General features: G+C 38.0%; 1 protein-coding gene across 1 annotated transcript in view; it reads right to left on the bottom strand.

The window, feature by feature from the left end:
* Positions 1 to 16,854, bottom strand: part of LOC124257162 (rap1 GTPase-activating protein 1-like) — a 321,814-nt gene extending 304,960 nt beyond the window's left edge. Inside the window, exon 1 of the mRNA XM_046691168.1 lies at positions 16,731 to 16,854. Within this exon, the coding sequence (XP_046547124.1) occupies positions 16,731 to 16,746 (16 nt within the window). The 5' untranslated portion in view covers positions 16,747 to 16,854. The remainder of the gene's footprint in view (positions 1 to 16,730) is intronic.
* Between the last annotated feature and the right edge of the window lie 657 nt (positions 16,855 to 17,511).

The raw sequence follows: 17,511 nt of genomic DNA, 5'->3' as shown, positions 1-17,511 counted from the left end.
CAGAATTAATAAATGTACCAATACTAGTGTTGGGAATGGGAAACCAAATCCACAATCGATTATCGGAGGACTTGTGGTGAACGATTATCGATTATAATCGAAATATATACATTTTTAATGTAATCACCAATTTTAAGGTTTTTTCCTCCGGATTTTTCTAATTAATGTATATTTATAACTAATGCTGTCATGCAATGAAATGCATGCATGCAAGAAAGACACTGTAATTGTAATTAAACAATAAAAGTGGTTAAAATTTTACGATGCGCATAGCTTTATGCTGTTGAGCGCATGTTTGTTCATGAATATTCATCAAATTAAATGGTTAGTATACTTAATTCAAGGGTGTTATACAAAAACAACAAAATTCTGATTAATCTAAAATATTTTTTTACAGTCGATAATCATATTTAATCCTTCTTTCGATCGATTTTGCGATTTTTTCGATCATTGGAACACAACTAACCAATACAGAAATAGGCATTTCATCTATAGCATCATTCGGTGTCAACTTGCAACTCGTTACAACAGTGGCTTTCAAAGCCCTTACTACACACAGCAAACTACAAAGTATATCAATGGAGAGATTTCAATGGGAAGGGAGAGTTCTGAAGACTAAGAATCTGTCTCTGATTGAGGTTTCCGTGTAAGACTGTCTATATCTGACAGCAAATATGGAAGACACGGAGTCTAATATCAAACTACACTACACCTTCCCTGAGAGGGCTTCACTAATATCATCTGGTCCAGAATCAATGACAGACTATCATTATATTGTGTGATAGGTAATTAGCCAGACTGAGACAGGCAGAACTCGATATGAAGACATATACCTCCCTGGAGGGTTAACAGGAACTGGAGACTATGGCTGCAAAAGGTGGTGTGTGTAGGTGTGTGTTGATCATGACTGACTGACTGACTGAGTTTGGTTTTACGCCGCTTCTAGCAATATTCCAGCAACATCACGGCCGGGGACACCAGAAATGGGCTTCACACATTGTACCAATGTGGGGTTTCGAACCCGGGTCTTCAGCGTGACGAGACAACGCTTTAACCACTAGGCGTGTTGATCATGATGATGATGGTAAGATTAATGTAGCACTCAGTAATTTTCCAGTTAAATGGGTGTGGACCAGACAATCCAGTGATCAACATGATGAGCATCGATCTACATAACAGATATTATAACCTGTATTAACCAAGTCATTGAATCTGACCATCCGATCCTATTTGTTGCTTCATGACAAACATGGGTTGTTGGACGAGGTGTGGTGGTGGTGGTAATGATAGTATTTGTGAAGGCGGTCAAGACTGTGATGATGTTGATAATGTTGTTGCTGGTGATGCTCATGATTAAGTGAGAGATAATAACAGTAGTCATGGGCTGATTTGGTAGCTGGCCCGTAAATAATCAAATCTGGACCAGACAAACCAGTGATCAGACACATGCTACTGTGCAAATATAACACACAGCCAGCAAAGTCACACACTGAACCATAAACCAGACCCCTCACATACTGAACCATAAACCAGACCCCTCACACACTGAACCATACACTAGACCCCTCAAAGTCAGCATTTGCATTTTACCTTAGTCTATCTCACAGTCACTGAACTGCATTATTCTCCCTACTGCCTAGCCCTCCCTGCAATACTAAAGCCCTAAATGCACCAAGTCTAGATTTCCCCAGGTTTGAATCTCCCAACTCACTGAGACTCCTTTTCAATTTAAATGGGTTTATTTGTTGCAATCAAAATTATATATATTCAGGGATTAAGCGTTAGTGTAATTTTAAGACCTGCACCACTGGGGGATTGCCACCAGCTTCCACTGACATGCTGTGACATGCCTGAAATACTGCTTACAGTGGTTCTATAGCAAACTCACTCACTCACTCACTCAAATTATACAAAAAGCATACAGCAACAGTCACTTGTCAAGACTGAAAACCTTACTGAAATCTAATTTCTAACTCTGAAAGCAATGGTATTACAGTCAAACCATTTTTAAAAGCAAAAACTACATTTCCAAGATCAAATACAAAGTGATCTTACCAGATTAGCTGCCTGTAACAACAAGACATGCGGCTCACATGGCCTGTATACTCAAAAGTGTGCCAATCTATTGAAAACCTGGCCATTTTCTAATCCAATCAAATTGGTCTTAAACTCTAATTTTCATTCAACTGCCCCAGCTGTCGAATTCCAAGCCCAGGTTTAAGATTTTTTACTTACACAACAAATGCTGTTTTTGCAAAACATACACACCTGTATTCAGTATCTCTCGTCATATGAGATAACATCATCAAATACCAATGTGACGGCATACATTTAACTTCTTATGTAGGAATTAAATGAAAACATCAAGTTGCAACATCTTTACATCTTGTCAATTCAAAAGCCTCGTATTAAATCACTGAAGTTTTTATTGACGTCCAAAATTGAGCCTAATGATGGGCACGTGCAGCTGTCTCGATGAATAAACACGTAATTGTTCTCATCTGTTTGATTCAGTATCTTACGATAAAGAAATCACAGTGTCGTCCCACCTAAACCATTCAATGGCTACAGAAGGGAGAATCCATTATTTACAATGAGCACAGCAGGGACCAGCGAAGGAAGGCCTTTGCAAGCACAGCAGGGCCTCATCATTCTTCTAATAGGCAGGTGGCACCACTCAAGGTTATACAAAGACATCTACACTGCTCAAATGTTCGGCCACGTGTGAATATTTAATAAAATACTCAGCAGGAAAAGATCTAGTCAAAGCTGATTCCTCTGTCGTTAATTGAGGTTAACGCTTCAACATGCTTGGGTGGGTCGATTCAGTTGTTGGAGATTTATGGTTTCCATAAGAAACGTAAACATGTAATATCAACATTAACTAATATTTGAAAATAATAAAATGTTTGAATCATCATAAACATGGAATTACTTCAAATGGAACAATTGTAACTAAATTGTTTGGAAATATAACTTTGGATGTAATTACATTTGCCTGGTTGACTCTGTTGTGTTTTGCTTTATGATGAAGTAAAATATTCCAGCTGTATCACAGCAGTCACTGCCATTCATTCATTCATTCATTCATTCATTCATTCATTCATTCATTCATTCATTCATTCATTCATTCATTCATTCATTCATTCATTCATTCATTCATTTTGCAATGAACATTTGACAGGTCAGGGTCAAAATAATTTTTCATTCATGTAATGATAAAGTCTGTGCCAGGCAAACCAGTGGTCGATGAAATGAGCAGTACTCCATCTGTTGGGTCACAGTGACACACAGATCCTCTAATTCTCGTTTTGTCATTACACATTAAACTGGGAACTTGAATCACAACAATGTCTCAGAAAGTGTGATGGATCTTCTACAGTTTTTGAAGCAGTTTGAGGGCTTGAATGCTTGATTACTGTGCGTTCTGACCCTGGATGTCTATGCAACTCATCACGATAGCTCAGGAGCTTGTGGAAATCTATGCACATAATCTGTGATGTGCAGAAAGAAGGCACCCTCAGTTATAGGGCGAGGTATGCGCTAGTCCCCTAAGGTATCCTCAGTTCCATTACAATATATATACCCTGGGCCCATTGTCCATCAGAGCAATGGTGACTGAAGTGATGTCCCTAACACAATCTCTTCTGTTGTGCTATGACTGGAGTGTTGTGTCATTCTAAATGAATCTGCAAATTCAGGGTATTTATCTACATGGGATTGTTAAAAAACACACTTGATGGTCAAGGAGTGAATGAATGAGTGAGTGAGTGAGTGGAGTGGGCGAGTGAGTGAGTGTGTGAGTGAGTGGGCAAGTGAGTGAGTGGGCAAGTGAGCGGGTGAGCGAGTGGAGTGGAGTGGAGTGGAGTGGAATGGAGTGGAGGGAAGAGGAGTGAGCGGAGTGAGTGAGTGAGTGAGTGGGCGAGTGGGCGAGTGGGTGGGTGGGTGAGTTAGTGGGCAGGCGGGTGAGTTGGTGGGCAGGCGGGTGAGCGGGCGGATGGGTGTCTTGGTGGGTGGTTGGGTGAGTGAGTGAGTTGGGTTTAACACTGCTTTTAACAGTATTCCAGTTATATTTTGGTGTGTCAGCTTAACATGGGAGGAAGGCACAGGTATGGTGCCGACAGACCTAGAAAATCAACTGGGACAGAATCAGTTTCAAACCCACATCCTCACATCCCCAAGGGACACAACTCTGCACAGGAAATTATGATGCCTTTGATGTCTGGGTCGCCCAAGCCTACAGATAATCAAGGAAGAAATTCACAAGAGCAAGTTTGTGTAGTTTTAAATCAAACTCATTTTGCAGCCATAACTTGTTTTATTGAATTGGACTGTTGACACTAAAACGTCTTAAAAAAGAATTAGTGAAAGAGTGAGTTCAGGTACATGCCAATTTCTGCTAAATCGCAGCAATAAAAACATCTAAGGAAAGAGATAGAAAAACAGAAACTCTGATCTTGCACCGTATTACACACCCAGAGGTTATGTATGTATATCTATCAATATTCTCTCCTTCAAACCTAGAGAGCAATGTCTCCTCATCTTCATATTTCAGACAGGACAGCGTGGGAAAATTCACCAGCAGCGGAAATATGGGCTTAAATATCCACAGGAGCAGAAAAACTTATCTAACTTTAGAAAAGATAAAAAAAGCTCCCTCTTGATTGGATAAACACATTTGTTAGCTTCAAACCAGGTCAAATTTCTCAGAGTTTTTGATGACAGATGTAACAAGGAATTCTCCAATAAACTTCACACTTCCTCAGATAGCCTTGAGTGGAACACTCCCACGAGGGGAAGGCATATTCCACAAATGAAATTATGCCCGTGAGTAAGGGCAGAGCTAAGCTGAGTCCTAGGAGTATAGAATGGATTCCTTACATCAGAAAGTAGTTTGTACGATATGGCCTAGGGTCCTGGGCCCCATTTCACAAAGCTATCGTAGAGCTACGACTGTCGTAAGTCTATGCTACAGTATAGGACTGACTGACTGAGTATGGTTTTACGCCACTTTTAGCAATATTCCAGCAATATCACGGCGGGGAACACCAGAAATGGGCTTCACAAGTTGTACCCATGTGGGGAATCGAACCCGGGCCTTCAGCGTGACGAGCGAACGCTTTAACCACTAGGCTACCCCACCCGCTCCTACAGTATAGGAGGTAACTACAAGAAAAGTTACAAGATCTTAGGCTTACGAGAGCTTTGTGAAACGGGGCCCTGTTTTCTTGTTTAGAATATTTTCTTGGGAAAAATACACTGGCTTTTAAGCTTCAAAGGATTAAAATAAAAACAAAATCGAATAATATTTTTTTCAACATTATCTGAAAATGTTGCCATGTGTTATACTGAAGATAAAGAACACCCTAGTCTGTCGTACAGACCCTGAAGCAAATATATCCAAGAAATCCCACGCAAGTCTAGAAAATGTGGCAAGTAAGGATTTCCACAGCTTAAAAATGAAGAAAATCACAGGGCTCCTTTTTATTATATTTTGATTTTTTTTCACTATGAACCTGTTTTTCTGTAAAATATGTTCATTTCAGAGACTAGTTGTTAGTTTATGTTTAATGCTGTACTCAGCAATATTCCAGCTATAAGGAGTCAGTCTGTACATTATTGCATCTGGAGCAGACAATCCAGTGATCAGCATCATTTCTGAGACTCGTTGTTAGTCCAGCATTCAGTTAGACTTGCACAAGTCCCTAAGGTAGTAAATAATAGTTTAAATGATAAATGTTTTTAAATATGAATAAAAAGAACACATTGTCCCTCAAACAGACCGGTGTCCTTACATAGAAATATTTTATATCCATTGTCTAAGAAGACCCATTCCTTGCCTATTACAAGGGTAAATCTGTCATGGTATGTCAGACTAACTAAAGTCATATGGGTGTGTAAGTGAGTGGTGGTCCGATTAATTGAAATAATCCAAGATTGGTCACAGTGACTAAACCACCAAGCAAGCGATCGTAATTTCTCATAATCGAACACAAACAATTTTGGAACACTTGTTTTCATTAACAATATTTTTCACATGGTTGGTTTTGTCTGTTACATTTTGTAAGCTCTACAAGCTCGTTTCAAGTCACGATTGAATTTATCTTAAAGATTCCAAGACATTTATGTTCCTAACATACTAGTCATCATTTAAAGATGTGAAATTTTGCCAAAAAGCCCCAAAAGAACTACATGGTGTTTTCCTTATTTGTATGTGCATTAACAAATTTCATAAATGACGCTAACTAATTATTTTTTATGATTGATTGGTTGTAATGAACCAATCATCAATTATGAGATATTAACCAATTCCCAACACTAGTGTAAGTGAGTTGGATTTTACCCCACTTTTAGCAGTGTTCCAGTAACATCACAGTGGGGGACATCAGGAATGTATCGAAATCTGGTTTATGTCTCTAAAAGTTACAAAATGAATTTTAACCCAATTTTTGAACCAAATAACAATTTACCCCAGCTTGCCAACAAAAGACACTTAGTTTGAAATCACAGATAAATCCCTGGTAATAAATAGAAATTCTTTATAACAAATGCTGACAACTGTAATCTTTTCCTGACATGAAAATAAAGAAAAATGTATTTTCTTGAAGAAAGAGCAGTCACATGCATTTAAAATCAAGTTTGAAGTAAGTCCCGCCATGCCACAGTTTATCTGATATCTGTGTTTATATATACACGTCTTATCCAATATCTTTCACAAAAACAACACAGACTGATGTAACAGCAAGCCAGTGTTTCCGAGGGAAGCCATGAAGGTTTGTAACACATGAGCAGCTGTTATAGACAGACTTGAAAAAGTCTCCCCAAAGGTATGATATATTCTGTCATATCACCCTGTTATCAGTCATCTGACCTGACTCTGCTGCCATGTTACCACTTTTGCTGTTTATTAGCTCATTTATACACACAAAAGAGAAATGTAATACCAAAAAATATATAACTTATTTTGACAAGATTGAGGAGGCAAATGTTTTACAAATATTGTATACTTTTTGGCAGCAATAAATCTACAACTCTTTCTACACAAGGCAAATATCAAAACACAATTTCAACAAATTATAGGCACTGGAGTACTTCAAGCAATTTTAAGGCAAAACATTCAATGTGAGAAACATCAGACATAGGCCTGTTAGATTTTTTCCATAATTGAAATCAAACTGAAGCCAGTCTATGACAAGCTAACAATGCAACCATGACCGAATTTCAGTCAGAAAGTTGACTGACATATCCATGAATTAAGCATCTTCTTTCCACAGAAAGCCTACCCCAATATTACTTGATAAATCAGTATGTACACTTCAGCACTTACACACCAAAATAAACACAAACTCTTAAACTTTACCCACAATTCTTGACATTGGAGGAGATTGCCAACTGTTCACCAAATTTCTATTGTGGCATATGTCCAAAACCACCACCAGCCCTCAATGTGATGCTTAATGTTAGTATATAGTTGTCAGGTAGATAGTATCTGAATGTCAAGTAGTACACTATTCCCCTATCTGTGATTCCCATCTTTTACCCAGCTTTGAAAGATAACCTTCAACAGCCTGTAAAAATAAATGTCTTAAGCAGACAATTTTCACAGAGAGATTCACATCTGATAAATCCTGCCATAGTGTGAAATTAATTATGTTGAGGAGAAAAAGATATGATTTTATGTAGCATTTTGTTTTTGTTTCTTTCTGGAGTTGTTTTCTCACCAAAATAAACTGGTTTGTCGGTTGAGCAAATGATCATCTCTGGCTTCTGTTAGTCTGCAGACTTGAGATATTGGATCATGAATGTCTGCACTACAGTCTGTGAAAACATTCACATACCTGCACGTCAACAGATTTCAGCATCTTGAACTTTCTTACATTTTGTTAATTATGCCATGTTTATATATATCATATTTCATTTTAAATTCGAAAAAAATGTCTATTAGACTGGTGATATCATCTCTGGAAAAATATATTCAAAGGTGCTATTTCCCCCAAAACAAATTCAAATCAGTATTTCTGTAATTGATACCAATGTGTATGTGTTCTGTGTATGTTACAGGAGCTAGTTTCAATGAAATTTCAACAAGTAATGATATTTATTTCAAGAGCAAGGAAGAAATGAATGAACATAGATTTATTCATATCACTATAATTCATATCATCACAGATTACCTACATTCACAAGGAAAAACTCCAGCCCCTTTAGCTCCATGAATAGTACATAAAGTAAATACAGCTTATATGGGCACGCATCTCAATAAACCAATTTGAATAGCTGGTTGCTGACAGAATCATGAGAGTTTATATTTCTATCACATTATAAACAGAAGCCTTTAACTCAAGTGTGTGAATGAACTGTGGGAACAGCTGCCCTGATACCTTGAGACAAACGCACATCAATCTTAAATGCTTTTGAAAACGGGTTCATTTTCACTATTTCGGTGCACAACACTCGTACATGCTTCAGAGCACTTCAGTCTGATTATTTCTACAGAAATCTGTTTTACATATACTTCTTCAACTTCAAAGTTAAAAATCTTCATTTTATCAGAGCCTTAATTTGAAGCACAGCCCAGAGCACACTCAGTGTTCGTCCACATTTTGATCTTCTAAAAATAAATATGGAACAGACTTCTGACTTGGAGGAAGACTTGAGCAGTTTTGTTATATACAGTTTTAATTTAATAAAGGTTTGAAAGTTGAAGAAACAATTACAAATGGTTAATGAAAATATATTGAAACACACCAAAAATACTTTTTAAAATTTTTTTTGCATTTATAGCAGAGCACTCACAAAAGCTCAACTCTGATTCGTAAGACACTGTTGTGTGGAAGCAGAGACCATATAATATATGGTCTCTGGTGGAAGTTGAAGGGACCTACATACTTCATAAGGTTAAACACAATATAAAGATGAGGACTTACTAAGGAACTGCAGGGACCAAGCTTTTACTTCCAGACAACTGTAACTTTGGTACATGAAAGTGCCACACAATGGTTTGTCTATATTATATAATGTTTCACAGAGACTGCTCCCAGTCTAGCCTGGAGGTTGCCATCCCATGAAGGTAAGTAGGCCTGTAGGAGGCAGTGATTTACTACCACTATTAATCCTGCCAGATGCTTTCACTGTTTGCAGTCAACCACAGACAACTGCAGCAATTACCCAGGATTGGGGATGGTGTGGGGTGGGGTGTTGTGCTGTAGCACATGTTGGGGCCCACATGTTGGGGTCGGGGGCTGGCAAAAAGTCAAGAGGATACGGATATGTCAGTAGGAACAGGTTGAGAGGGAAGTGTTAGAACAGTTGGCAGAAGTGCAGGACATTGAGAAGGGGGACAGGACACCAAGTGTAGCGCTTGTCGGTGCAGGTTTTGATACACAGAAGATTAGAGATTCAGTCTTCAACATAATATCAGGACAATCTAGCCGGTAGACTAACAACTAGTCCCTGAAATGAACATATTTTACAGAAAAAAGCCTCATAGTAAAAAATATGAAATATAATGAAAAGGAGCCCTGAGACTTTTTTCATTTTCAGAAGCTGTGGAAATCTAGTCTTGCTTCAGGGTCTGTATGACAGACTATGTAGCCAGGTACACTGATATCTGGAATTAAATATGAGTGTTTGGAGTGACATAGCCTTGCTCCAAGGCTGTACTGAAGGCTAAGCCCATGGATGTATAGTAATTCCATCCTTTAAAGAGGAAAGTCTAGAAAAGCGGACAAAGATGCCAGTCTGTTTGAGGAATATTCATATTTTTTAGAAACTATCACTTAAACTACTAATTATTAGAGACTTGTGCAAGTCCAGGTGTGACAAGGGGTGGTGGGGTAGCCTAGTGGTTAAAGCGTTCGCTCGTCACGCCAAAGACCCGGGTTCGATTCCCCACATGAGTACAATGTGTGAAGGCCATTTCTGGTGTCCCCTGCCGTGATATTGCTGGAATATTGCTAAAAGCGGCGTAAAACCATACTCACTCACTCATTGAGGATAGATCTTATGTACAATGACAGAAAGAGTGCTGAGGAGAGGTAGAGAAGGAGTGTGGTAGGGGTAGACTAACACTTAGTCTCTGAATTTATATAATTTTGATAGTAACAAATAAACCCATTTAAATTGAAAAGGAGCCCCAGGGACTAATAACCTAAACCTCGGGAAATCTAGACTTGCTTCATTTAGGGCTTTAGCATTGCACTGGAGAGCTTGGCTGTAGGGAAAATAATGTGGTTGAGGGACTGAATCTCCCACCTCACTGGGGCTCCTTTTTAATTTAAATGGGTTTATTTGTTACCATCAAAAGTATATATATTCAGGGACTAGCCTAACCAGTCCTTGTTGCATTAGTCATAAGTAACACTGGGTATTACGTATAATTTCATCACATGTGGGCTGTGATGGAAATAATCATTCTCTGTAGGCACCAGAGAAAACATGGTCTGGCCTTGCTACTGGGGGAGATGTATATTTGGAAGGCCCTGAAGGTAAAGGCAGAGATTTGGGGACCTCACCTGAAATCCAAGCATCCCAAAACAGGTGCTGGATTAATTACCCTATCACCCCCAGGACCCCAGCAGAGATAAGGAAGCTCACATCACACATCTTCAGTAAATCAGTGAAAAGATGGACAGACCCACTCCAAAACCTGCAATAAAAAACTCCCCTGCCCTTTACACAAGCACACACATGTGCACACATACGTGTACACACCATGCATACATACACAAACATTACTCACATGAACAGTTACAAGCTGGGCAGATTAATGTTTGGGTTCCTCTTCATGCATAGAGGTGTAAGCAGGGGGAAAAAAGTCAAAAGGGCCTCAGACCCCTAGTCAAAAGGGCTCCATATTAAAAAAGATAATAATAACATCTTTTTTTACAAGAGTATTATAGTAAAAGGTTATACATCTATACAATTCCTTGTCATCATTTTCTATCTAATACTGAAAAAAATATCTATTCAAACCAGCACTAGTATGCATAAAATATCTATTGTTTTATATGGGGCCCTTTCTACTAGGGGTCTGATGCCCTTTTGACTTTTTGATGTGGCCCTTGTGACTTTTTGATGTGGCCCTTTTGACTTTCTTATGCAGCCCTTTTGACTAGAGGTTTGTGGGCCTTTTGACTTTCTTGCGGCCCTTTTGACTTTTCCGTTTTGCGGCCCTTCTGTCATGTGGCCCTTTTGATGAGGACGCGGTGTAAGTACTACTTTTCCGGAAAGAAAGGTCCCCTTACCTCACATCCACTTAAGGATTGGTTGTTCCTCCAAATTTTAATATTAATTAATTAATATTTTGTACATAATTTCTTCAGCTCTGAAGTCCTGAGCTTATTATGTAGATGGGGATAATTATTTGATTTCTTTTCCCCGAAAAGATTCATAAAGTAATTCTTATCTATTCTTGCTCCAAGGCTGTACTAAGTGCTAAGCCAATGGATATAAAACAATTCTAAGGACACCAGTCTGTTTGAGGGACAATGTGTCCTTTTCATTCATATATTTTTTTAAATTATCATTTAAACTATCATTTCCTACCTTAGGGACTTGTGCAAGTCTAACTGAATGCTAGACTTAGTAGACTAACAAGTCCCTGAAATGAACATATATAACAGAAAAAAAGCTCATAGTTAAAAAAATTAATATAATGAAAAGGAGCCCTGAGACTTTCTTCATTTTCAGAAGCTGTGGAAATCTAGCCTTGCCACATTTTCTAGACTTGCATGGGCTTTGTAAGATATATTTGCTTCAGGGTCTGTATGACAGACTAATTGAATGCCTAATGTATGTGATATTTTGTGTCTGGTAGAAGCAGCAAGCATGCGAAGGAAGGTGTTCTAGTCTCCCTCCCTTTCACAAGAGAATGTAAACAGCACTGTTCCAGGCAAGTCTTCAGTAGCTGGGCAGAACATCAGTAATGAAGGGGACCCTTCCTGTCTACAGGAGATCCCCTGCTCTGAACAGTCTCAATGACAGATGTGTCTGGAGGGTGAAGACAGCCCTGAGAGTCAGGTCATGACCTGAGATTGCCCTGGAGAACACAGGTGAATGAGCCTGCTCCTCTGCAGTCACTTTTGAGTGAGTGAGTGAGTGAGTGAGGACCAGGCTGGGTAGAAGAGTTTTGCTAGTTTATTGATTAATGTAGTCTGTCATACAGACCCTGAAGCAAATATATCCAAGAAATCCCACGCAAGTCTAGAAAATGTGGCAAGTCTAGATTTCCACAGCTTCTGAAAATGAAGAAAGTCTCAGGGCCCTTCTTTTTATTATATTTTGATTTTTTTCACTATGAGCCTTTTTTCTGTAAAATATGTTCATTTCAGTCTATGTTTAATGCTGCACTCAGCAATATTCCAGCTATAAGGCGTCAGTCTGTACATTATTGCATCTGGAGCAGACAATCCAGTGATCAGCATCATGAGCATTGATCTATGCCATTGGGATACAATGACATGTGTCAACCAAGTAAGTGAGCCTGACCAATCTGATGCCATTAATCACCTCCTACAATTGAGTCAATCATTTGATGAATGGATCATTGTATCAATTAGATTTACTGAAACAGTTTTCCAAAAATTATATTTAAATTTCACAATTCTTGAAACGTTCATGAAGGAAGGAATGAATGGATGACAGGATGAGTGAGTGATTGTTCACAATCATCAACAACAACCAACCAATCCCATACAGAAAGAATCAGGTACCTACTCCTCCCTGGTCATCCATGGATTCCCTGAGTTCCCATGGCACCAACTTCTGAGTTTTAATGACAAAACAAATATTATGGAGCCCAAATGATGCTTGACTAACATCTAGTCTTCATAATGAAGTTATTTTACACTGAAAAAAAAAATTCCTAAATTATCATCATAAAATAGAATGAAAAGAGCCAAGAAACTTTCTTCATTTTTAGAAACTGTGGTAAATTAGCCTTGCCACATATTCCAGACTTGGACATATTTGTTTCAGTGTCTGTATGACAGACTAACACAGAAGGACCAATCCAAGCACCTGCTTTCACTTTCATATCAAAGGTCCATTGAAGCATCCTTTGATATTCAATAACAAAACAAGCAATATCATCCTTCAATACTTCACATATACTTCAAAGCAGACGGTCATCAACTCCACTGACAAATCATCTCTCCCATACCTACGGTGTTTTACCACGAGAATATTCTGTCTTCTTTGAAGTCTTTGTGGAGCTGAATTATTAAGACCACTGCTTGACTGAGAAGCAAAGTTTCTTTAAATATGCTTTGAACTGCTCATATTCCATGATAAAAGGTATGGTATATAATTACATATCAGTCATGCCCTGTACACTACAAACCTCATTCAGTAATTGGTTCATCAATAATGGAAGCAAGAATGGCCTTACAAGTCTTCCAAACAATCTTTAGTTCACACATTTTGGAAGAAGGGGCTCTTAAGATTCTGCTATCAAATTAGCTACAAAGCACAAACGATCTGATGATCAAGGATCATAAGCGTTACGTGTAGTTTAACATATAGCTTATTCTGCCACACAATATGTGATAAACTGGATTATTCCCATTCATGACCGATCAATCACCACATTAAGGATTGTCTTAACAATGGGGGGTAGTTACATAAATATATCTGTAATAAATATATAATATATAAAAATAATATAATACATAATGAAATGGCTTAACCCATCCCCTTTAAAGGTCAATAATCTAACTGATTTACTAATGGCGACACACCAAGCCCTATCTTCAAAGAAAATCCACATACACAAACACAGAAATAAACAGACTAGACAAAGGTCGTGGAACTCACACAATGTTTATACATATATCTACACGAAGCTTAGGTGTGTATATATTCTGTGATGGTTGCAACCAGTTTTTGAACTATGACGTCACTCTTCATTCATGGAACGAGAAAGAAGTGGTTGAGGATTAGCCAATGATCATCCCACATATAAACACCCTGGAGAGCAGTCAGATTACATACCTGCATATTTCCCATGCGCGGTGTCAGTTTATCGCCCAGATCAAAGAGGATAAATTAAAAAATGCGTCAAAATGAAGCATAGAATGACTGGGCAAGTTGGAATTGCTACAGCTATGAAACTATGCATGAACTTGTGATCCATGTTTTGTTTTGGTTTGTTATTTTTTGGGGTGTTTTGTTTCATTTCATTGAGAATTATATGTGAACAACTGTAGAAACTGGTGTGACAAAGTAATTGTATCAAAGGCCAAAATGTCTTTCTTTTTAAATTAACATTTAAGTTAACATTTTGTGATACCCTTATTTACAACATTACATTCAGAACGAGCCTTGCTCCAAGGCTGTACAAAATGCTAAGCCCAGGGATGTATAGTAATTGTATCCTTTAAAGAGGCAAGTCTCGATGAGGATGCCAGACTGTCAGAAGGATATTTATATTTTTTAGAAATTATCATCTAAACTATTAATGATGACCTTAAAGACTTGTTCAAGTCTAAGGATGCCAGTCTGTAAGAGGAATAGTAATATTTTTTAGAAATTATCATCTAAACTATTAATGATTACCTAAGAGACTTGTGCAAGTCTAAGGATGCCAGTCTGTAAGAGGAATAGTTATATTTTTAGAAATCATTTAAACTGTTAACTATTACCTTAGAGACTTGTGCAAGTCTAATTCAGAACTAACAATAAACAATGGTCCTGAGTGGAAGTAAGGGACCTCACCCTTCCCTGAAACCAGCCTGATTCAACATGACACATATATCTAACAATCTCACTGGGCACTGCCTGCTTCATTGAAACATCATTCTTCATAATTATGTTTATCGGCTTGTTAGCTGGTAATAGATAATCAAAGCACTTTTCCTGTACGTACAGCCATTTTACACTTGATGAATGACCTGAAATCGACAAGTAACACTTCCTGAAATGCCTGGCATTTGTACCCGTTATGATAAACATATGGAACAGGGCTGCTGAGTTCACAACATCCTAGCTAGAAGCCTGGGAACTGATTTTTTGTATGTTCTGTCCTCCATTCATACATGGTACTATGTAGATCTACAAGATGCTGTGTTCCTGACAACTATATTTGTTTATACAGCCTGTATTTACCAGGATTGGATGTGTTTGTGCAAACAATATACAAGTATCAACATGTTCATCTGTTCTGATTACAAAAACAGGGGCATATGGGATAGCATCTTTACCTGCAAAGATCACTGAGCAAAATACTGCTGTAGATAGCATGTTATTTGCACTCAGTGATGTTACATACTCTTTAATCTTTAACACTGTTACTGTTGTAAGTCATGGAAAAAAGGGACTTTGAAACACTGACATATTTCTTATTATTACCTACGAGGGCGAAAATATCTGGGTTCATATTTTTCATATGATGACCTTGGGCACAATATCACTTTGTCATGGTGACGTGACATCATGAACAATGCTATGACATTACATGTCTTCTATGACGTTGCATTCTCCATGTGATGGTGGATAGCCAGCCTATGTTTGAAAGTAGATTTGGGTTTATTTTCCTCAATTTAACGACAGTGGTAATAAATAGAATATTATATTCGTGCCCATATCATACTATGTTTACAACACTCGTGCCTAAATATCGGTATATCCCTCGCTCTCGTTCGGGAAATACCAACATTTAAGCACTCATGTCGTAAACATGGTATGATATGGGCACTCATATAATATCCTCTATATAATGGTGTAATGGCTATAATCTTTTAAAAAAATTAGTTGTGTTCTTTTTTTCTGACTGAACATGTTTTATAGTAAAAATAATTACACATTTTTAGAATAATTAAAACTATTTAACAAACATAAACAAGGTCCAGTGATTAACTTTGTCAATAGAATCAAAACAATGACTTGAGGTTGATCATACTTGAAAAACAAGCCCAGAAACAAAACAATAAACAATACACAATGTCAGAGTTACTCTTTCTCATGCTTCCTTGAAGCTAATTTGCATACAAGGCTGTTGAGAATGCCTTATGAGCCAAAATCACAATAAGATACGTCAACATTCAATCTAGTGACCGAAGCAAGTATATGATAATCCACATTAACGCCATCAGGCATTTACATTATGGCAGCCCTTTTATAAGGTTCATTCAGTCAGACTGATGGTTGATAGCATGAACAAAGGTTTATGTCATCAGTGACCAGATTCACAAAACATTTAATGCGCTTCCCTATTCCTATTCGTAAGCTTATAATAAAGCATAGAGTTACAATTGGTAGTCACGCTACAAAGGCTACTTTGTGGATCAGGATGTAAGTTCTGTGACACGAAATCAACCATCGGTGTTGTTCCTGCTTGTCCTTCATTCTCCAGTTGTTCTGGCCGCAAAATGGACAATCCCATTTCAAAATCACAGTCACAGTGTTCACAACAAATGCCAGCAACTGACACCAATATTAGATAATTTCAGTCATCACATGGTTATGTCACATGTATTCCTCAAATGCCTATTCTTCTCTAACACACTGGCGACTGATATTTCATTATTCGTGATCACAGGTCTGAGAAAGTTGTAACAGATCTGGTCCTGAATAATGTTGAACTCGCACTTGTCAATTGGACAAGCATATTTGTCCACCTTGAACATATGTTAACATGCGATAACACACGCTTCCTCCATGCATGGAGACATGTCCCTCCATGTGTCCACGAAAAATGATTAAAACCAAACCTCAATTCCATCAAAACTTACCCACAGCCTGATCCATGATGCAGCAGACGTCACTCCAAACAATAACAACAATAAGACCTAGAGAGATCCAACTCCTTCAAAAGTATATCCCAAACCGAAGCACACAAACTTCACTCAATAAAACGGTAAATCCACGCACGGTAAATGTACACCAGCACCAAAACACGTCTAGCACGGTAAATGTACGCCAGCACCAAAACACGTCTAGCACCAGAAAGCGGCAGTTAGATTTGTGTGCCTCTTCCTGAACATGCAGGACCCTGCTTGAGAGACTGGCACAGCAAAAGATAAACTCCTCATGTTAAGAACCAGGGCAAAACACAGAAAGCAGCAGAGGCTATGAGAGTGAAACTTGATACCGTATTAGACCCTAGCTGTCAGAACTGGCGATCTACGTGTGGTACTCACTGCTACTGTGCAACAACTTATGTGTCATTTAATTATTCTTGGCTTTTAGTTCCAGAGGTTACTGGATTCTTTTATTTCTTAAAAAGCTATTCATTAAGTTCTAAGGTCATTAAAATCAGGAGTGGGGTTTCAAATCTGTGATTTGCACTTTAGATTCTTTTGGGTTTTTTAAGTTTATTTTAAGAAAACAGTACTGCTTCAGTATCAAGTTTTGAGGTTGTTAATTAGAAACTAGGTGATCTGATTTTGTACACTAAAATGTTTGGGTTTATTTAGGATTATGTTTTGGCAAGAAAAAGGCAAAGGATCTGATTCAGCACTTTAGTTTTTAGCTTTTAAGATTGCATTTCTTCGGGAATGTGAATATATGAGT

This window comes from Haliotis rubra, unplaced genomic scaffold (assembly GCF_003918875.1).
Source record: "Haliotis rubra isolate DU_JTF1 unplaced genomic scaffold, ASM391887v1 Scf65, whole genome shotgun sequence".
NCBI classification, from domain to species: domain Eukaryota; kingdom Metazoa; phylum Mollusca; class Gastropoda; order Lepetellida; family Haliotidae; genus Haliotis; species Haliotis rubra.
Note: the sequence above shows the minus strand (reverse complement) of the source record. Positions and strands in the feature narration are given on the sequence as shown.